Source organism: Alligator mississippiensis, chromosome 3, assembly GCF_030867095.1.
Source record: "Alligator mississippiensis isolate rAllMis1 chromosome 3, rAllMis1, whole genome shotgun sequence".
NCBI classification, from domain to species: domain Eukaryota; kingdom Metazoa; phylum Chordata; order Crocodylia; family Alligatoridae; genus Alligator; species Alligator mississippiensis.
The window spans coordinates 135,867,643-135,890,129 of NC_081826.1; the positions used below are offsets into that span (position 1 = coordinate 135,867,643).

At 41.7% G+C, this 22,487-nt stretch overlaps 1 protein-coding gene and 1 non-coding gene across 5 annotated transcripts in view; both read left to right on the forward strand.

Annotated features, from left to right (window-relative positions):
* Window positions 1–22,487, forward strand: part of ADAMTS16 (ADAM metallopeptidase with thrombospondin type 1 motif 16) — a 190,088-nt gene that overhangs the window by 113,936 nt on the left and 53,665 nt on the right. For all 4 annotated transcript variants that reach the window (XM_019491135.2, XM_019491133.2, XM_019491134.2 and 1 more), the window contains exons 17-18: window positions 2,618–2,756; window positions 20,898–21,024. In XM_019491135.2, coding sequence (XP_019346680.1) covers window positions 2,618–2,756; window positions 20,898–21,024 — 266 coding nt within the window. The remainder of the gene's footprint in view (window positions 1–2,617; window positions 2,757–20,897; window positions 21,025–22,487) is intronic.
* Window positions 14,579–14,682, forward strand: LOC132249743 (U6 spliceosomal RNA). Its single transcript, XR_009461295.1, has one exon. It is a non-coding gene; the product is annotated as a U6 spliceosomal RNA (small nuclear RNA).

The window sequence follows — 22,487 nt, forward strand, 5'->3', positions numbered from 1 at the left end:
TGAACCTTAGCCTGAGCCTGCCCTGCCCATTTTGGTTGGCAGGTATACTCCAAATCCAGTACACTGTTGAGTCCACTCGGAGATCATACCCCATGGGCTAAAAGCTTAGGAATGATCTCAATGTTATGCACCTAAGTGGACCCATAGGCAAACTGGTAGGTTTGGAATATGGAGATCGATGGAATGTAGTTGCAATCCAGATGGCAGGGTTAGGCACCATAGGTGCACAATAGGGAGAGGTAGACATCAGCAAGGGGAAATTTGGACAGTCTGGTGGAGCTGAGAGGTAGCCAGTAGGAATCTATAAGCCCAGGGTTTTGTGTGAAAGCCCCTTCCTCTGGAGATGAGGTACCTGAGTGAGGCTGCACATTCAGTGCTTCCGATCACTTCTGATCTAGACTAGATATCAGGAGGCGCTACTTCACAGTCAGGGTGGCTAGGATCTGGAACCAACTTCCAAGAGAAGTGGTGCTGGCTCCTACCCTGGGGGTCTTTAAGAGGAGGCTGGATGAACACCTTGCTGGGGTCGTTTGACCCCAGTGCTCTTTCCTGCCATGACAGGGGGTCAGACTTGATGATCTGTCAAGGTCCCTTCCGACCCTACAAACTAGGAAACTATGAAGCCTATTCCTATTTCTGCAGGTAGGCTGGTGGTGACAGTACCTTTCTGTGTATGACTTGTGAGTATAACACTTACCCAAGAATTGGGAGACCTGGGCACAAGGCCCTCGTCAGCCTGAGGGGATTCAAATTTATGTATTCTGCTTTCCAGAATGCCCTAAACACCAGTCTGTAGAACAGTCTGACTGGAGGAGGAGACCTTGGTTCAGTCCCTACTTCTGGTCTTTTTATGTATTTTACCTGTATTCATTCTTGTTTAGGCAGCTATCTGATCAAATGACATTTTGCCATTAATTTCTCTGCATTTCAGTTCCCCATCCCAGTCTTCAAGGGCTGCTGTGAGGCTAAATCTGTTAATGACTGAGAGGACCCTGGTTACTAAATCCTTGATGCATTTGTCTAGCTATATTCACTGCTGAACCCCTACTGTGTAACTAGTGTCAAGTTAAGAATTATCTGCCAGTTACCCTGTAAGGAAATATATCAATTACTGTAATGAAAGCATGACTTATCACCATTTTTACTTGGTTCAGAGAAATGGAGCTTCATGTGGTGTTTACAATTTATGCTCTGTCATATAAATGTTTGGCAACACCAACTCTCTGAAACTTGCTGATCTTAACTGTATGATTTTGCTGGTTGTCTAATGGGCCTTGCATAAAGATCCTTTAAGGGGGGGAAAAAAACAGTGCTTACCTTCCATAAAACAGAATAACCAGCAAATCTGTCCGTTCTTAATAACTTCCAATATGGGATAATTTCCAATTCTAATCATGTGCCAATTTTTTTATTTTTCTGTAGAGGGATTTTAAGCTTTTAGTAAGCTTTAAATTGTGAAAAAATGTTACATATTACTTAGTTCAGGCTTGTTGTGAAATTAAAAATACCAGCAATGATATATTAGAGAATACCTTCAATACATCATGTCTGATGTTAGCAAATGCAGCCAGTAGCTGATCATTCAAAGGATTCTGGGGTAAAGATCTAAAGTGATCTAAAATCCATATTGAGGGGCATAAATTTCCCAAAGTATTAAAGTCTCAAAAAGTTCCACTAAACTCAGCACAGCTACTAAGCAAACAGCTCTGAAAATCAGCTAATTTAGTCACATGCTTAAATGTGGGCTTGGAAGCCAAACTGTAGATACCCATTTAAAAAAAATCTTGTCTAATGGACTTCATTTGCCTCTAGGATATTCTAATGAGAAGGATGAATTATGTACTCTCATATGAGAGCTGATTTCCTCCATGCTGGTTTTATTGTGCTTCATGATACTGGGCATGAAGTTGACTTTGCAGATCCCCACTATAAAGAATCTCGCACTGAATCTCATGAGCTGCAGAGTCACTGACAGTAATGAAAAACATTTAGTGAAGCTCATGCATCAACCATGACTAAATCCATGAGTCTGGCAGACTTATTTTCAGCAAGTTCCATGGCAATGGTGCAGGAGAGAAGTTTACAAAACAAGCAAAACCAATATTCACGGGAAGGTTGCTAGCCAGGCCGGCTGCTCACTCACAATGACAATATTAAACTTATTTAGTTCTGTCAGTTGAAGGGTTACTTCCCTCTTCCGTTCTTATAGGGCAGGGGTAGGCTGTTGGCAATCCCAGTTTTAAGCACATGAACCCACTTCCAGTTACAAATTTTACTCTTCAATTGAATTTCAAATAGGATATAAACCTCATGTGCAAATGCTGTGACCCATTTGTGGTAAGTAGTGCCCTGTTTTGGAGATATTGCTATAGGTCAGCTTCCCTGGTTGAGCTTCATCTTCCCTGATTCTACGTATTATCTTCTGGCTGAGTGGTAGAGTGCACCGTAAGCCAAAGAGCTTCGTCATGTTTGTAGTTTTCTTGACCTATGTGATTGCTGTGACAAAATTTTGTAGCCTTATGTATGACTCAAACAGTTCAAGAATACAGAGCACAAAAGGACTTGGAGAAAATGACATATTCCCTATTGGGTTTCTTTCTTTCTTTCTTTTTTCCAGCTTCTCTTTCAAGGAAGAAACCCAGGAATTATCTGGGAATATGCCATTCCTACGTTGGAGACTGAAAAAAAGGTTGCCCCAAAATCTAATTATACGTGGGCCATCATCCGTTCTGAGTGCTCAGTGTCATGTGGTGAAGGTAATGTATTCCCAAATAAAATCATATTTACAATTAGTTGCACAGACTGTGACCCTTTCCTATTAAATGTTGGACAGCTTCTAAGTTAAGGGTAATTTATGGGGTTAGAAATTCAGCTTCAGTGTTTGATTTATAAATTCAGCTAAGCACAGAGGTGGAAAAAATTAAATTTTTCATTTCTTTTCCAAAAATAAGGAGGTCATTCAGTAACTTGATCAAACAGAACAACAAGTCTGGGTTGACTGGCATAATTTACAAAAAGAAAAATTATATTAGATTCTGGAAGAAACTTTCCAAAATTGTATCTTGGCGTTTTCTTCAGTATAAATTATGTCTGTAAGAAGTTTTGTTAGTTTTATCCATCATTCAAGTTGGTCTGTTTTTAACAGCCCTGGATATTTTAGTTTTATCAGAAGATGTTTTTGTTTACATCAGCTTATACCACATGTCTAAAGGACTTATTTACATTAGTATTTTACTTCCCAGGTACCAATATTTTAAGCTCTCAGAGAAGGAGAAATACAAGAACTATTGTGGTGGGGGGGGAGGGGGAGAGGGAGGAGGGAAGGATGGGATGGAATGGGGTGGGGCTTCTTGCAGCAGTGAGCCGGATGAGCAGCCCTGCCCTGGAGCCACAGGCCACATACAAAGTGTTCTTTATGGTGAACCTGCAATGGTGAACCCAGTAAAGTTATGAAGGGTTGGCAATTTGCAGGTTGTGCCTGACTTGCTGACCTCTTCCCCTTTCCTCCCTCCACAGGTGGTGACAGCCTCTTGCCCTGTGATGGGTTTTATTGAACAATGCACTGCAGGTTCACCATGGTGAATGCTCTGTATATGGTCCGTGGCCCTGGGATGGGACTGCTTGCCCTGCTCACTGCTGCAAGAAGCCTTGCCCTCCCCTCCTCCTCTCTGACCACTTTGGACCTCCTGCCCCTTGCCCTCTCCCTTCCCCAACACTGCTACAAGACTGCAGGGCTTCTCTGCCTGTTCATAAGTTTTTTGTGCAGCGAGCCCACCAAAAGCATGGAGCCCGCACTTTTTCGCGGAGCCCTCCCAATATCACGGTTTCCATAAAAATCGTGCAGCTGTGATTTTGGTAGGTCCCTAACAATAACCTTATCCAAGATGTACATTTCTTGGGGAGCCCCATTTTTCCTAGAACTTTGAATATGAAATCATGATCCACTCTGTATACACTTTTCCTAAATCTAGGTTTGCTATAACTATGTTTGTTATCCTCTCTTGGATGTGGGACAGTGTATCTCTGATTGCTTTGGAAATCTTTCTACGTGGTAGTGCATATACTTGGTCTTCATCTTCTGGAGATTTTTCCTCATCCTCAAAGCTAGTGTCTTAGCCATTAGTTTATAGTCCATATTAAGAAATGTAATCAGTCTCCAGTTTCTCAGGAATTCCTTCTCCACTTCCTTGAAGAATAAGATCACAGTGCCTCTTGTAAAATCTTTCCCTACCTCTCCTGTTTCTGCTGCTTCCTCAGAAACTTCTACTATATCCCTTCCTACCCATGCCTAAAACGTCACATAAAATTCCTTATGTAGTCCATCTGCTCCTAGCGATTTCCCTCCTTTAAAGGTTTTTAAACACTTCTCCACTTCCTTTAAGCTTATCTTTGCTTCCATTGTCTTTGCTTCCTCCTCCTGTACTTTCTTTTCAATCTTTTCCAGCAAATCTTTCATTTTGTACCTATGTGTTTCTTTCTTCTGATATAGCACTTCATAAAAACTTGTTGCTTCTAACATCTCTTCCTGCTTTTCCACACAGGTACCACCTCCTTCCTGCACTGCTTTTAATTCTTCTTTTGCCATCTTCACTCTAGCCAAAAAGTATTGGCACCACTCTACCATTCTTTTTTCTCTCCGACCCAGGGTGCTTGTGCTAAAAACATTTTCACTCTCATCTTTCTTTTAAACCAGATTTCTGTTTTTTGCCATGTTTCTTCTAATTCTTCTTATACCTGTCTTCCTTCTGTGGCTTCCTTTAGAAGCTCCTGAATGTTTCTTATAGCTCCCTCGGCACTTTTGTTCTTTTCTGTGAAGTTCTTTGGCCTTCCTTCCTGAAGAATTCTCCTGTCCTCTTCTTCACCATCATCCACCATTCGCTGTGTACTTTTAAAATATTTTTTCAGTTTTCTCCACCCCTCATACTCTCTTGTGTACACTTGACGTATCTCCTCATCTTGTAGCAGTTGCACATATAACTTTCTTACTCCTTTTCCCCTTACGAGGCTCTTGCCAAGACTCAGTTCCACTTTCAGCATCTAGTGATCACTAAATGCTACACATATGGGTTCTTTCTTCCTTATATTTATTTCTTTTGATACAAACACAAAGTCAGTTCTCGATTGTTTCTTTCAACTGGGGTCACGTCTAGTGAGAGCTTTCTCTTCTGCCCACACATCCCTTAGTGACTTTGATTTTATTTGTTAATAATCTGGATGAACTGTCTCAAGTTCTGCCTTCTCCTTCCCCTGTTCTGTCACCTACTTCTGTTATACAATAAAAGTCCCCCACTATTATCTGCAGTCTCCCTCTGAACATGTAAACTGCTGGTTTTGTAAGCAGTGCCTGCCTCCCCTCCCACTCTAGTGGTGCGTATACATTGAAAACTTCTAAATCTGCTCCCCTAACTGATATTATCATTCACTGCCACTGGTGATGTCTTCCACCTGCTGTGCTTTCACCTCTGGATTCTTGCATAGTATTGCCACTCCAGCCACTTTATTCTCATTTGTCCCTGACCACCAAGACAGTCCCCATCTTCACCTCTTCTCAAAACATTTATAATCCCTCTCTCAGTATACCACATTCTTGTAGTTAGATTATATATGCCTTTACTTCATTTAACATTGGTTTGAGGTGTTCCCATCTTTTCCTTGTTAAGATACTTCTGATATTAATTAAAGCTATAATCAGTGCAATTCTGCTTATGTTAAACTGAGTATGCCTGTTCCTTTTAAGTATCGTCTGTGCCACAGAACATCATGGTTGACTCTGCCCCTCCTTCTTCCTCCCCCACCTTTCACATCCCTGTCGCTTTTGCAAGCTGCCTGATCACTTTTGCAGCTAGGAAGCCTCCTGTTTTTACACCTCCCTGCTGCTTCCTCCTCTGCACTCAGGGCTGGAGCCCAAGGGAGTTAATAGCAGGAAGCTGCTCTCCAGTTCTGACTCTGACTTGCCTCCCTCTTTACCAGGTTTCTTTTTCCTGGCTTTCTATCCCTGCACTTTCTTCTTTTTCACTGCCTGTCTCTCTGGCTCTTTTCCTTGTTCCACCTTCATTTCTGTTGTCTGCTTGGTTTCTTCCTTCTTCCTCTCCCCCAGCTCCATGTCATTTGATCTTTTGTTTGGTGTTTCTTCCTCCCCTTCCATTTTGTCTTGAGTTCTGTCTCATGCAACCTCTATTACAGAGATTCCACTTTCCTCCACTTCTGTTTCTCCCCCCTTGAAGAATCTCCTCTACAATTTCTGTCTCAGCCTCTCCCCCTTCTTCTTCCTCACTGTCCCTTTCTGATCCTTGTGGGTCCTATGACCATGGTTACAAAAGCTGTTGGGCACCTATGATACAAGTGTTCCTCCCCCCAACAAACAGTGCATTTTATGAGCTCCTGACACTCTGCTACTTTGTGCCCCATCACTTCACAACTGTAACACACTGTAATGGGACTGTGCAGCCAGGTGCCCTTCTTTTCCACATCTGCTACACTGCTTTGGTTGCCTATGGTATATTATAAAACCCCGACCTGGCCTTATCTGGACCACCAATGGGAGGTGGTCCAGATGGGATCTGGACCACCATGCCACCCGAGCTCTGCTCATTTGGTTTTAACAGTTTGAGCCCTCCAAGACCCAATCCAAATACCATATTTGTCCCTCATTTTCTCTACCCACAGAACTCTTTGCAAATCTTGTTCCAGATACCTTTCTGTTTTTCATCTCTAATATATCCATATACATTTGGACAATAATCACTCTTTCCCTTGACTGTTCTGCTGCTACAAACTTTAACTCTTTTAATTTCTCCCTCCCTGCCTTCCTCTACATATTTCTTCCAACATTTGTCATACCCTTCTTTGTTCCAATAAGTCAGTTGCCTTGTCTTTCAGTTGAAGAAAGCAGTCATGCTAGTGACATGTTCTGCCTGCATCCCCAATACCTCAAACAGTACCTTCTCTACAAAATCATGTCTGTTTGTTCATCATCAGTGTCTTCTGTACTCCATCACCAGTTAATGTTGACCTCATCATAGTCTCTATTCTTGACCAGCATCCTGCAATGTCTCTTCGGGAACTTCCTGCTATGCTATTCCTGGTGGGCTGAACTTTTGTTGCGCTCCCGATGATCCTTCTTAAGCTGCTCCCACACTGTCTCATTCTCCTCTGTGTCTGTCCTCCCTCTGGCCTCGTCTCTCTCCCTGCCACCCTCTATGCTGCTGCCTCTGTTGCTATCTCTGTTGTTGCTTCTGCCTTCATCTTCACTTTCTGCTTTTCTATCTGCTTTTCTACCTTTTATCTACTCTCCCTTTGTCTCCAGACCTTTGTTTCTGCTCTTCATTTCTTTTTCCACCTTCTGGTTATCAGCCACCACTATCATTATTTTGGGTTTTGGGTTTCCCTCCTCCACTCCTGCCATGCTGATGCTCCATTGATCTCTTTCTCTGCCCTTAAGGCATTCATCAGACTCTCACCTGATCACTTGATCTTGGCCATCAGCACTGAATCTCTTTTACGTCATGTTAAGCCACTATGTTGACTACATTTCAACTTCCTCTTCACTCCCATAGCTGAGGAGCACTTTTTTTCCCATTTCCATTTATTCCTGTTTCTTCACTAGATTTAAATGTGTAGCAAACATCACCAAACATCAGTGTAGATGAGAAGCTGTATTACTCCCTCTTTTGCCCTGTTGTGCGTGATTGGTGTGGTCCCACACTCCATGAGGTGGGACCAGACCAGGCAGCCTCACACCATACATTTTTGGAAGATTCCAAGACTTGTGACAATAATACCTGGTTCCAGTCATGAGTTGGGGGTTCCAAACATGTAGATCCCTTATGGCAGGGGGTGGGAGTGGGGAGGTATCTGGAGTACAAACACATACTGAGCATTGCTGGTCTCTGGGGTCACCATGGAAACTCTGTTGATTCTGCTGGGGCTCAGGCCAATGAACTATATGATAAATCATGAGTCTTTGGGATTTGGACTAATATCACAAATAATTTGTACTATGTATAAGTAGGTACGAAAGTGTGGCTCAAAAGTGTTTATGGAGTACCTGTGCTAAAACTTGCAGTAATTTGCAAAAAAAGTAAAAATGCATCAATTCTGGATGAACCAAGTTGGTAGGTACCCCTAGTAATTTGCCTTTATGTAAATTACAACAGGTATGTTTATTTCAAAGTCAGTGTTTTTCAGTCCCTTGCATTTCAAATTTGTTTCTCACTTCCACATGCTCAGAAAAGAAACAGAGCCCAAGCAGGGTCTGACATTAAAATAGGGCAGAGGGCAAAGGGCCCACTTAACCCTGACCCTTCCCCTGCCCCCCCCCCCATCACTATGTTCCTTGCTGTAGCAATGGGAGGGGGAAGAATTAAGACACACCTCTGATAATTAGGTTCTATACCTTAAAAATTATAACAAATGTATACATTTTCCACATATAGAATCTAATTATTGGGAGGTCATCTTAAATTCAGTGTTGTTTTAGATTCAAGGAAATATATAACTTTGTTTATAAAACTTTCAACCATGAAAGTAAAGTTTTTTTTATTATACCGATTGTTTTGTACTTAAGAAAAATCATTCTTTCTGTATGATGAAAACCAGGCATTCAGGGAAACAGAAATATTCAGTGTACCTTGCCTAATTGTGCAGTTCATAACAACGTTGTTAAATGTGCATCCAATAATTGCTACATTTTCAGGTGAATAGATAAAACAAAATGGAGTTAGTATTCAGTTCATTTCATCTCATGTGCAAAAGTAACATACTTAGGTTTGATCTTAGAAAAAGAACATTATTGTTATACATTGGAACTTGCACCTGAAATATTTCCCTGTTGTAGATAATTTCAGGTCATTATTTTCAGTGAACAGCTTTCCCTTAATTCAAGACTGAAGCATTATCATAATAGGAGATGATGTCATAAAACAGATATAGGTAATTTCTTGTGGTCTTTCAAAGGTTAATGTGAATCAATGTCAGCTTTAATTTGAGCTACTTCCTTTGATCTGAATTTGGCATTCTTGTCAAACTGTAACAGTTTTTAATTGTATGAGTTGTTTCCTTTATATTTAGAAAATTCTCTCTCCTTGCTGTCTCTCTTTTGGTTCCTCTTGGTTTAACCATCACAATTCCAAGTGGTAACCATGATTAAACGTTTTTTCTACATACCTCAAGGTACCAGGTGGCTTGTAAATGCTATGATGGTGAAGCAGATGGAGCATCTCACAGGAGCACAGGGGGCTCCCTAGCACGCTTGGCAGCAGACCTGGAAGGGGTGGGGGGGCGGGGAGCATGGGCCCGGGGCACTCCCCAGCAGACCCGGAAGTGGACTGGAAGTGCTTCTGGTCCACTTCTGGGTTTGCTGCCAAGCGCACTGGGGAGCATCCTGTGCTCCTGTGGGACACTCCATCCCCATCACCTCAGCATTCATGAGCCACCTGGTACCTTGATGTATGTAGAAAAATCATTTAAAGCTGTATCTATATCCAAATCGCTGAATCTTTCTGAATCGATTTTGGAGGGTTCCAATTCAATTTGGAGAGATTAAAAGGTCTCCTGATTCAATTCGTATTCAGAGATTCAGCCCCCAAATCTGGCTGAATCTCCCCCAAATCGCATTAGGGACCGAAGCTTTGCACAGCCCTACTGCATATGCATGTTGAAACCTTACGCTGGATGTTTCCATTCCTTGCCTATTGTAGAGTTTTGTCTCACAAATTATGTGCTTTGTGCATGTATCCAGTGTCTGTTAGTAGGACAGTAGAGTGGCCACTTCTTCCATTGTGGATTGTTGTGATTTTGTGCTGAATCTTCAGGACTGCAAAGGTGAGCGATTCACCAGAGCTCATCAGCCCATTGAGATCATGTAGTTAAGACATACCATTTTTGTGGCTACCATTAGACTCAGCTGCCACAGATTCCTCAGCCCACTTACAACACCTATTTACAGCAGGGGGCAGCCTATGACGCAAACAGGACTTGAGCTCACACCTTTGGAATCATAGAGCAAAGACTTACCATTTTACACCTGCTGCCCTTCTCACTATTGCTCTGAGGAAGATGTAGATTCTGGCCAGTGGGCAATTTTGAGATTTTAAAATTTGGTTTTGTTCTGAGTAGGAATGAAAACTGAAAATCTCAGAATTCTCCATGAAGGAAAAACACTGAAAACAATTTTGTTTTGGGTCATTTGAGACACTTTTTTGCTTGAATAAAACCAAAGTGTGTTGTTTCCATTTTTAACTTCTTATTTTCCATCATGTTACAATACAGAATGTTAAAGATTTTAAGTGAAGAGTCATTTAAAGGGAGACATAGAAAAAGTTCCTTACAGAACTATTTAAAAGTCACATTTTTAATTCAGTGGGAAAAAAAAATTCTTACTTTTCTTCTGAAAAAAAATTCTGGTGAAAATGGCATATTCTATAATGCCTATTCCAACAGAATGAGGTTTCCTCCACTATTTCTCCAATCAGATTTAATAATCATAGAGGAGCTTTGCTACCATCTTGTGGACTGGAACACAGGATTTCTTTCATGTTCTCCCCTATACTTCCCATTTGCTTTGACCTTAACAACAGTACAGGATGCTCTCTTGCTATAAAAGCAGGCAGTTTGTGCATTTACAATTATTTAAAATGATTATTGCTATAAAAAATAGCGTGTGTTATGATAAACTTATAATGATCCAAAATAAATGTTAGATGTCCCCAAATGGATTAAATGCACTAAAAACTATGTTAGTTGTCAAAATAATTTTTTACTTACTCATTTCTTCCAAGTAAGCACAGTGTTGAGATTAATCCATCTGCATTTGGATGTATGTCTCATTTAAAGATCTCAAAGTATTCCAGACTACACAATGACTGGACTGCACTGGAACTCTTGGTCTAGAATGCAACTCTTGGTCTAGCACTGGAACTCTTGGTTTAGGCAACATTTCCATTTCCTCATTATTAAAATGAACACACACATGTACATGTATATGCATGCTTTTCTGAAACCTAACAAGGTTTCAAGGTAACATCTTGAAAGTAGTTAAAACAATATGAACAGAAAAGAGTTCTGTGGAAGATGTGAAAATGAACAAATGAGTCAGGTCAGTACATTCAGTTTCTCAATCTGACTATACATTAAAATTTGAAAAGTGACAAAAGGTTAAGGATATGAAGTAAAAAATATAACAACAAAAGTAAATTGAAGGTGTAAAATAGATACATTCTACCCAAAGTAAACTTTAAACTAATACAGAGATAAAATATTAAATGTGTGACTATAGCATACAAGCCTGAATGAAGTATAATACTAACAGGAAGGAATGTATAATAGATAGTAATGGAGAAGAACATTTGACTTATCTGTTATATACTCATGTTGATGTAAAGAAAACTGAGGATGTTAACATCACAGCCTGGCCATGTTTGAGTCTTGGAAAATGCACAATACCAAACAGTTGCTCTGGGCCTTTCTGGACTAGAGGCATCCCTGGAAAAATACCAACTTTTAGTTTTCACTCATTAATATTCCAATGTTTTTGACAGGTCAGAATGTTCTTAACAGTATGAATTCATTCCAATTTGATATTTCTGGAGTTATCTTGTGAATCATATTTGCACACCTAGCAGTGCTAACATTGCAGGGCATCATGTGACACCCTTGAAATAATTTTAAGCCTCCCCAGGGTGCTGTGGCACCATGGTTGAGAATCACTGATATAGAGTAATGCAGGGAGATATTTTCCAGTGACCCATAGCTGCAGTTCCCCTCACTGGGCATAAATAAAAGGTTCCAAAACAATTCCTCCAAAATAGATAGTGTTGAAGTTAATTCTAAGTTTAATCCTTCTGGTTTACCTGTACACTGCTTTTATCTTTTTCAGGTTTCTGAACTCCTTGAATCTTATTGTACAAATAAATTGATGGGCTGATCAATAAAGTTCATTAGTAGTTTAGCAGGAGGCACAGTATACATTGTATTGTATAATGAACTAAGACACCAGCTCTCTGTATATGAAGGAAACTTCATGGACAGATGTTGGAGGCAGAAGGTGAATTAGGCATTGTATCAGCTGGTTTTTGAGTGACAGGGCAGGCCAAAAGAAATGCACAATAATAATATAATGCAAATGACCAGAGCAGTTTTTAGTGGCAGATTCAGAAACTATCTGTATTCAGAAAATTATTTTTTCAAGGCCAACAATCAAGTTTTTCAATATACTCATTAAGTTAGAACATATGTGGACAAATAAAAGGGCAAAGAGAAGAGAGCCTTTCTGTCCGTTTGGCCTTAAAGACCATCTTTAAAAACTCTTTACTGTATTCATGAACCTTTGCCTTTTCCAGTCATTTTTATGAGAAGAAACATGATGAATTTCAGCCTGATTCTTTTCTTAACAATGTTTTTGAATAAAGTATGACTTTATGGGTGATATCTTGTACTAAACCAAATGCATAGTTGGAAGACATGTTAGACAAACTTTTGGGGAACAAAATGCCCTTCCCTAAGTCACTGTCATGGACCACTACAACAATGTTTTTGTATCAGCAACATTTTGTTGCATCAGTCTTTAGCTCTGAGCACTTGAGCACTTGGATATAACACTAGAAGGAAAACAATTTGCAAAAGGTCTGTGGGACTAAGGGAGTTATGTTGGAGCTCTTGTGATGAATTTTCAGAGAGTGATCAATTCTGACTGACTATGTTTTCTGTATTTAGAGTAAAAACAGTTCCTTAATATTAAGGGAAGAATCCATGTCATGCAGTGGACAACCAAAGTGCTTCTTGGGAGCAACTCTATGAGTGAATTAACCCATTACACTTAGAACATACTAAAGGCACTTTAAAAGTAAGCAGGGGTACTTTAATGCTCATTAACTTGTGCTAATTGCCCTCTGAGTATCTAAAAAATGCACCACTTTAGGTGAGGGTTAACTCTGGGCCATATTACCTAGTTCATGCTCAGATAACTTCAGTCTGTTCCACAGAGATAAGATTTGCAGTCCTCTAGCCTACCTAGGATGCACCATTCTTAGCCTTTCTCCTCCCTCTCTCAACCAAACAGGGAGAGACCACAGGCATTCTGGCTCCTAGTTATGCCCCTGCTCACCAGCCATGTAGTGGCAAGTCAGAGCTGTGCAGGCAAGAAATGGTATTAACTAGGGAGTTGCGAAATGGGCTGTATTTGATTCATATTTGGATTTGGCCCAATTTGGGGACAATGATTCAATTAGTTGATTTGGATAACTGTTCCTGATTTGATTCAGCCAAATCCAAATCTGCTGATTTGGAGAATCAGCGAATCAGCCACAGACACAGCTTTAAATGTTTTTTCTACATAGCTCAAGGCACCAGGCGTGGCTTGTGAACACTGTGATACTGGGGCAGATGGAGTGTTCCACAGGAGTGCAGGTGGTCCCCTCCATGTGCTCAGTGGCAAATCCGGAAGTGGACCAGAAGTACAGGAGACCCTTGCCATTTTGCAGGGGATCTGCTCTGGAGATCCCCACCAATGGCAAAATCCGCGAGTACTGACAGGGCTCCCCATCAGACCCCACAGATGCCCCCTTCTCCCCTCCCCCCCCCCCACGAGAAGCTGGAAGCACAGGGCTCCCCCACAGCACCTGGGGACTGACTGCAGCTGCCTCCAGAGGAGAAGATGCTGCTGCCACTGCTGCCTTCCTCCCCATCCCCAGCGCTTGCTCTCCACCCGCCTGGCTCTGCTCTGCTCTCCCCAGCTCTGCCCTCCCATGCTCTGCGCAGTGTTTTGTGCCTGTTTAACGCAGAGGCAGGAGCTCAGTGCAGCACCAGAGAGAGCTGCGGTGGCCCTCGCTGTGACCCACACTATTGCTGCAGTGCACCACGGATATTTGAATCTGCAAATAACGAGGGTTTCCTGTAGTTCTGGTCTAGTTCTGGATCCACCACGGAGTGCACTGGGGGGGGCCACCCCACATCCCCCTGCCTTGGCAATTGGCTGTAGGGGGACCCCAGGTGCCCCCCGTCCAGACCCAGGAGGCACCAGTCATGAAGCCAAGGTGAGGCTTAGGGGAGGTGGGGACCAGCGCACTCCCTGGTGGACCCAGAAGTGGATCAGAAGTGCTTCTGGTCCACTTCTGGGTCTGCTGCCAAGCGTGCTGGGGAGCCCCCCACGCTCCTGTGGGATGCTTCTTCCACTAGATGAAGCGGCATTCTGCCATGAGTCTTCAGCTAGCAATAAGACAAAAGAAATAAAGACATCCTCTGAAAGTTATCATTAATGAGTAGTTCATTTAGCAATAATCACATGCATAAAAGATAAGGAATGATGACTGATATACTTTTATATTTCTTCAGGTCGTTCCTATGTTAGCATCATAATTGAAGGGTAGATTTATCATAAGAAAACAATACTAACCAATGGGATATAGTGAGTTTCCATCAGAGTTCTCAATAAAAATAATAAGAATGAGACTTAACTATGACCTGTTCCTTTTTCTTTCTTTCTCGCTTCGGCAGCACATATACTAAAATTGGAACGATACAGAGAAGATTAGCATGGCCCCTGCGCAAGGATGACACGCAAATTCGTGACGCAAATTCTTTCTTTCTTTCGGCAGCACATATACTAAAATTGGAACGATACAGAGAAGATTAGCATGGCCCCTGCGCAAGGATGACACGCAAATTCGTGAAGCGTTCTTTCTTTCTTTCTTTCTTTCTTTCTTTCTTTCTTTCTTTCTTTCTTTCTTTCTTTCTTTCTTCTCCTGCATCCTGACCTCTGTCCCAGTGGGTTGCTAATGATTAGTACTTCTTTCTGCACTTATATTGGAGAGTCTAGACTTCCTGCTTTGGACAGGGCTATGCATCTTCTATTGCCCACTCTACTCCTATGAGTACTTCCAAAGCTGCCGAGATACTACAGTATGTAGTAAAATGTAAGATAAATTTAGCAATCATTAGGCTTTCACAGTGTAACTTCTTGATTATTGACCATCTTCTGGTGTAGGGTACTTGTCCAATATGCCTTCCAGCATAGGTGTGGTTTCTGTTGATTTACCCCTTAAGTCTGGGATGTTGAATCAGTCTCGATACTCATTATTCCACTAGTGTTAAGGAATGGAGAACTTTGTGGGGATCTTTTACATTGGGGTTGGATCTAATGTAAAAGCTAACTCCTGCCATTTAGAATAAGTCTTTGAAATCTGCCAGTGTGCAACCTTAATTTGGATATCCTATTCTAGTGAGTTTAATCTAACACTGGTCTTATGTAAGATAACCATAGTAGGAAAATAGAGGAAAAGAAATACATTTATTCAGATAGCCTACAATGTATGTGGCAGTTGGGAAAAATTTTATAATGTTGCAGAACAGAATTTAAACAATAACTCCCTCTGTCTCTTAGCACTGCCCTCTGTCCTTCCTTCCCCTCACCCCTGCTTCCCTGTCTTCTGTATCCAATGAAGAAATCCCCTGCTTACGAAAGCTTATGCATTTCTGATTTAGTTATTCTATAATGTGCAAATCTACCCTGCCTTCTTCTGTTTTTGAATCACTCCTTGGCTAGGGACAGAAGTTACACACAAACCGGTTTAAGTGACCAGAAACTGGTTGAAACTTGTAACAGAACAGAAGTTCAGTGCACATAAACCACTTTCAAAATGTCCAAAACTGGTTGAAGATAAACCTGGTTGAACGTAGTATCAGACTTGACTAATTTAGGTCAACCTGGTTTATGGAACTTCTGTCCTAGATCTCTTCCTGATTCAAGTTAACTCACGGTCCCCCAGCATCCCAGGATGCTGTGCAGCTCTGGGCTATACTGTCTGCCCCAGGGGAGCAGGTACTGCCTCACCCCTCTGGTCCTTAGCCTGCTTCCTGCCTGTGTCTGTCAGTCCGTAGGGATGGGGTGGGGGAGGGAAGGGGAACCGAGCATGTGGGGGGGAGGGAAGGCCCCAGTGGTGGGGACTTTTCAGACCCTGGCAGCCGTCTCCTCTCCCCCTTCCCCTTCCCAGCTGCTGATTACCCCAGTGACTGCCACAGGACAGAGGGGAAAGAAGACCCCTGGGCCAGGTGCCAGCCCATGCAGTCCAGCATAGGGGCACCAGGGAGCCCCTGCCTTGGGGGACTCCCGCCCCACCACCCCAGCTCAGGGTCCCCCAGCCCAGGGCAGGCCCGGGGAGCTGAGGGAATTCTTCCCCTCTCAAACCACATTGCTGCTTGCCTTAGCCACTGTGAGTCTCAGGCAGCTTTAGGAAGAGGAGAGAGATTCTCCTGCTCCTCCACAGCCACTTTTGCCTTAACTGCTATGAATCTGAGGCAAAACTAATGCAGAGGAGCAGAGTAATTTCCCTCCATTCCCTGGGCTATCCCTGAGATTTGCAGCAGCTAAGGCAAGGGGTTCGGTTTGGGATGGGGAAGAATTTCCTTCAGCTCCCTGGGGCTGCCTGAGGCTAGGGAACCATGGGCTGGGGTGGGGGAAACCCCACAAGGCAGGGGCTCCCTGGTGGCCCCATGCTGGGCTGCATAGGCAGGCACTTGGCCTGGAGGTCTTCTTCCTCTCTCCTGGGGCAGTGGCTGAAGCAATCAATGACTGGGAAGGGGAGAGTGGGGAATTCCCCTCGGCTCCCTAGGGCAGCCTGGACTGGAGAACCCAGGCTGGGGGAAATCTCCTGAGGGGGAGACTTCCCCAAGGTGGCCCAGCACCCAGACAGTGGGCTTCTTAACCCCCTGTGGGGGGACGGAAGGGGCTTGGGGACACTTGGCTGGGCTGGCAATGGCCAGCAGACTGGGAGATATACTGTAGACCCCCCCGCCTACTGGCCTGGGTCAGTGCAGGCTTCCCCCTGCCTTTCCCAATTGAAAACTGAATGTTAGTTCAGTTGGTTATGAGTTTATCTATGCAGCTTAGAGGAAGCTGCCTAGATTGAATCGATTCTGCCTTGGGCTTTTTGACTTTCTGTATTTAGCCCTTCTGTCTGATAGCCTGCTCTCTGCATGTCCTTCCATAGCATCTGATCAGTGACCTGTTCATGAAATCTTAGGCAGTTAAACTTTTCCAGTTAGTCTTTAAGATGCACCTCAACTCTACCTTCTGCCTAACTTCAGACCTGGCTAACTAAATGCTTATTTGGGTATATATGGGTATGTAATACCCGGAGAGCTCGCAGGAGGAAGTGAATGCCTGAGTCTCTTCAAATCCCATTAAGTCCAATGGGATTTAAAGATCCTGAGCACTTTGCAGGACAGATCCTCTAATGAACTGGAAGTGATTATCTTTACAAAAGCTTTTCCAAAGCTCAATTCTAGGCTTATTACTGATCTCACAGCAAGCCTTTACCTGTGTTCTATTCTTTTAGCTATCAGCACAAATATTATGGAGGTTGGATGGTACTGTGCATCCCAGTCACACATGAATATGTGTCTTTATCTCCTTACTGTTGGTGCTGGTATAGTAGTGATTTTTGTCCCTTTCCTTCCTGCCACATTAGACACTTTTTCAACTGCTTTTTCTTTTCTATCTCTTCATTTGTTGAAGAACCAATGTTCTTTTACTTGAAATAGCCTGTCCAGCTCTTGTTTCATCTCCTTCCACGTGTTTTATCTCCAAGATCCTTAAAGTGATGCCTTCTTCCATAGTGCAGATTTCTTTTCCTCTAACCCCTGGTGTTTACATGTATGGTTCTTTAAAATTTGTCAAAAACTTGTGGCCATTAGGATAGACCTATTTTAGTTACCTATAGTTGAAAACAAATGAGATAAATGTTCTGCTGGAACTCTTCCAGTTTAATGTTAATTTCTTCCCTTTTTATAAAAATGCCCTCACCAGGCCATTGATAGCATCCTCCTGGAGCAGTGGCCCTTAAAAATCTTCTTAAGGGTGCCACAGGATGCCATGCACTATTAGCACGTTTAGGTGAGCCAAACGCTTATATGTGATTCACAAGATAAACCCAGAGATTTCAAATAGCAATCCATAGTTCCAAAAACCCTCTGACCTGCTGTGGTCTTTCTGAGTTCCAGAAACAGATGAATTGCTCTATTATATTTCCGTAGTCAAAAATGAGTAAATGCTAAGAGCTGTCATTTTCCAAGGAGTGCCTTGAGTCTAAGGTTGAGAACCACTGTCCTTAAGCCAGAGGACACTTATCTCCTTTTATTATGGTTGATCATTCTAATGTAGTATCTTAAGACCTTCGTTTTAGTATCAGCACAAATCAACGTTTCTCTTTCCTCACTGCTAATATTGTTATTTACTGCCTGGTAGGGCTGCATGAAGCTTTGGACTCTGATTTGATTTAGCAGAGATTCAGCCTGATTTGGTAAAGGAATCTTTGTTTCATTGAAATACTTTTATAGATGTGCAACTGTGACCCACTGAGTTGGCAAAAACCCCCCAACTTCAGGCTCTGAGAGAGAGGGAGAAATTATTTTTTTCTCTGATGTGAGTTAATTTTGATTTTACTTTGTGAGTGCAGTGCCAGTCTATAAATGTTTTATTTCTTATTTTGTGTTTTATGTACCGTGCTGGAAAAGCACTAGCTAAAAGATGTTGTGAATGTGGAGAAAAACGAAGGACAGTCAGGGCATCACCCATTTTACGGTGTCCAAAACCTTGCACAGCTCTGAAAATACATTGCTATTCTCCTATATGATATATCTAAGAACAACCAGAAAAATGAGACTATAAGCCATGTTTGTCTTTAGGAAGAATAAGAAAATGTTGAAATTTGAATCATTCAGTTAAATATGTCTTTGGACGCCAGGTGTAAAAGCCTAAGTCTAGGAAAACCCAAGAGGAGATCTTTAGGAAGGCTTGTGAATCCCAAGTACTGGACACAGTGTTTTTTTACTGAACTGTTTTTTGTTTGTTATCATCAGTGATATGCCATCTGAATGGCCTCTTAAGGGGAGGAAATAGCATCTTGAGTCACCAAAAACTGCTCTAAAAGTTGTCCTTACCGAGAGATAAACCCACATAATAGCGTTACTTAGAAATATAGTTGTCATTTAAGCCGACTTAAGCTTCCATATTTCAAGCAGAGCCTAACAAAATAAAATTAAAGAATTTGCTACTAATACATTTTTCACAAAGTTAATCGTATAGTTTTGATGTTGCCTTTATTTTTTCTCCAATTTAATAGCCAACTTTGAAAACTCTACGTGCAAATGACTGAATATATACAGAGTTCTGCAGGCAATCATGTTACATGGGAAAATGCCCTGATGTGTACATACAGGTCAGGGACATATGTGGCCAAACTGGGCATATGCAAAATATATATGATTTGTCCCCAAGATGGGACTTTTAAAACTCATTCTTATCTAACACATGAATGTTCTAACTATTGAGTTCAACTAAGACTTAAAATGGTATAATTTTGTACATAATGAATAAATACACATGTGAGATAGTTGTAGAATTCTTTTATAATGTTCCATCTGCTCATAAGGGCAAAGAATGGACAAGCAGGACAAAATATATGTAAAGAAGGACTTGAATAAACTTGCATGACATGACCAGTCTACAAATCTCTGTGAGATACTGTTATAAATATAAATCCAGCATTTTTTTTAGCCTGATAAGGTTCTATAAGGCAAGGAGTAATGGCCCACATCTGAGGAAGCAATAGTTCTGTTGTAAATGAAATAGGTAATTTTATTTTTTAAATTTCAAGTTTTGAAATTGGTCAAGTTATTGATAGAGTTTCCTCTACGTTTTATGCACAGAGGTTTTTGGGTGGTGATTTCAATGCCTTCAGGAAATTCCAAGAGTTTTTCTGTTTTCCTTCTGATATTCATGACATCTATTTTGGATTTTTCCCTGCAAGGGATTGTGAACCCTGAACTGGCATGAGAGTAACCTGATCAAACATGTTCTGATTTCTTGTCATATGCTGTCAGTGCTGGGACGTGGGCAGTCAGGCCAATCAGTGATCATGGTTGTTGAACTTGGTTACAAATCAGAGCTGGAGAGGGCAACCAGAATCCAGGGACAATCTGAGTCAGGAAACCAGGAGATCAAAAGAAAAGCAAAATCCACATGTGGACCGAATTAGGAAACCAGGAGGTCAGAAAGGAGGCAGAGTGACCAGATGTGCAGTCTTATGTGAAGAGCCCTGTTGCTTAGATCCTTCCTGTTCCTCTCCTTTGTCCTATGTAGGGGAAGCAGAGGGTCAGGTGGCAGGAGCCAGTCACTCAAGTACCAGAGAGTGGGCAGAGACTCAGGTACTGATGGAAGCTTTGGAAAGGCCTTATCCAGCCTTTGGAAACGGGAGCAAGGTGGTGGGTTGGGGTAGATGGCTGGTCAGGTTGAAGCCCTGGATTTAAGGCTACAGGCCTGACACACACCTTCATACTGTTGTTATAGTATGAACTTTCTTACAGTTAAAATCTTTTTGCAAAGCCTGGAAAGGAGCATGGATGTGAACATCTAAAAAACCAACCTGAGTGATCTCACATGCTAGTTTGTGAGGAAGGAAGTTCCATCAGGCATGAACATAACAGTGAAAAGGGCTAAATTCAAAGGCACGGATGTTTTAAAGGCATTTAGATTCATGAAACAAATGAGAGTTAGGTGCTTAAATATTTTTTAAAATATGGCTCAAGGTGCTGTTAAGTATACTGAGTAAATTAAAAACATTTTTCCACACTCTCTTAATTTCTCTGATGCATTTTTAAGAACCGGTGCTATAACAGTGCTGTAATTTAGGGAAAGAGATAATAACTAGTGCATAGAGTGTACAGAATAACATCTTTCTTTACAGAAAACTTAATTGTGGTTACAGTATTGAATATTTTTTTCTGCTTTAATGCCCAAGTTCTCCCAGCATAACTCCAAAGACTGACCAAGAGCATCACCTATAATTTCTAGTAATATTTTTCTTTGGACTTGTATCATTTAATTCGTTTTCCCTTCAATACAGGTCAGATGACAACAAAGGAAGGATGTTACAGAGATATGCGTGTGCAAGTGGATAAATCTCTTTGCAGCCCTAAAAGCAGGCCAGTGACTGGAGTCATCCCTTGTAAAATGGCAGCTTGCCCTCCCAGGTAATGAGCAAACTTATTTTAAATACTCACGTTTAATAACATGTGCTGTTGAATGGCATATACCGAACTGCGTGATTCCTGATTTTTGAAGGTAAATAAAAAGATGAAATTGTAGAAGCCATCTCTTTTTATTTTTTAAGTATGAGCTAGTTCAGAAGAAACTTGAATAACTTTGAGCAATCTTGTAAATTAAGAAATAATGTCACTAAATTAAAAAGCTTTTTCTGCACAAGTATATAGTATGTTTTCACCCTTTTTTAGTGATGATGAAACTTGCTGTATTCATCCCACTCTAAAACAGCATACTGGGTAGTGATTATTGCCCAGTAATAAAATATCGAAGTGGAAAAAACAAGTTAAGAAGCATAGGAAAAGAAGGCTGGAAGGCAACGTCTAGCTTATTGAGTTCAATCCACTGCAGTTGCAGGTTACCATGTGAGCCTTTGTCACTTTTTTTATTTGTTTCGTCGTATCTGCCCTTGACACACTCTCTCATGTTACTGAATCATAGAAAGTGTTCGCTGTCACATGTATCCAAAGGTTTTTTCTATTCTGGTTTTAAATGGGAGCTTCCATGTTTTTGACAAATTAATTTACAGTTGAATTTCTTCAAATTCTCAGCTTTGGGTTTATGTGTTTTATTTGTTTCTTTCTTTAATTTCATCCAATTTACAGCCTATTTCACCATCCTAAATGCTTCCTCCCTTGTAGGCTGTCACCACATTCTTAGAGGTAAAGGAAACACATTATAAGTATGTAGCTTTTTAAATGTTTCCTTATAATCTAAGTTACAGTTGCAGCAAATATCATTTTTCTTCTTCTCTTGGTTGTCTCTGCCTGTCAGCACGTGTCAAGTTGTCTGGTGATTTGTAGAGTTGGCTATCTTCCTCCTCCAACTTCAGTCATGTAAACAGTTTTATATCAGGAATCATTTTCGCTCAGTATCACACCTTTATTTAGAAATGTTCTGTATCAGCTGGAGGTAATTTAAGGTGATCTATAGTAGACTCAGATTCTGGGGCAGGGAACACATAACTGCTCACGTAGGTTCTTAACTTGCATACAGGACCTCCACCTAATGCAGTAGGTATATGATCCCATTAGGGGAAATGCCTTGCTGGACTTGGTGTTAGCTACAGGAGATGACCTGATGGGGAATCCAAGGTAATCTAGGGGATAGAGACCATCGATTGACTGAATTCACTATCTGACGAAGGGTGGGTAAACTAACCAGCAGGGCTGAAGTGCTAGACTTCAGACAGGCTAACTTCAGTGTGCTTAGGAGATTAGTTAGTGAGGCTTTAAAGCTCAAGAGCATTGGCAAAATGGGGGTCCAGGGTGGGTGGTCATTCCTCAAGGGAGCAATCCTATGGGTGCAGGAGGAGGCAATCCCATTGTGCATAAAAGGGGGCAAAGGGGCCAAGAAGCCCTCTTGGCTGAATAGGGAAGTCCAGGAAAGCCTA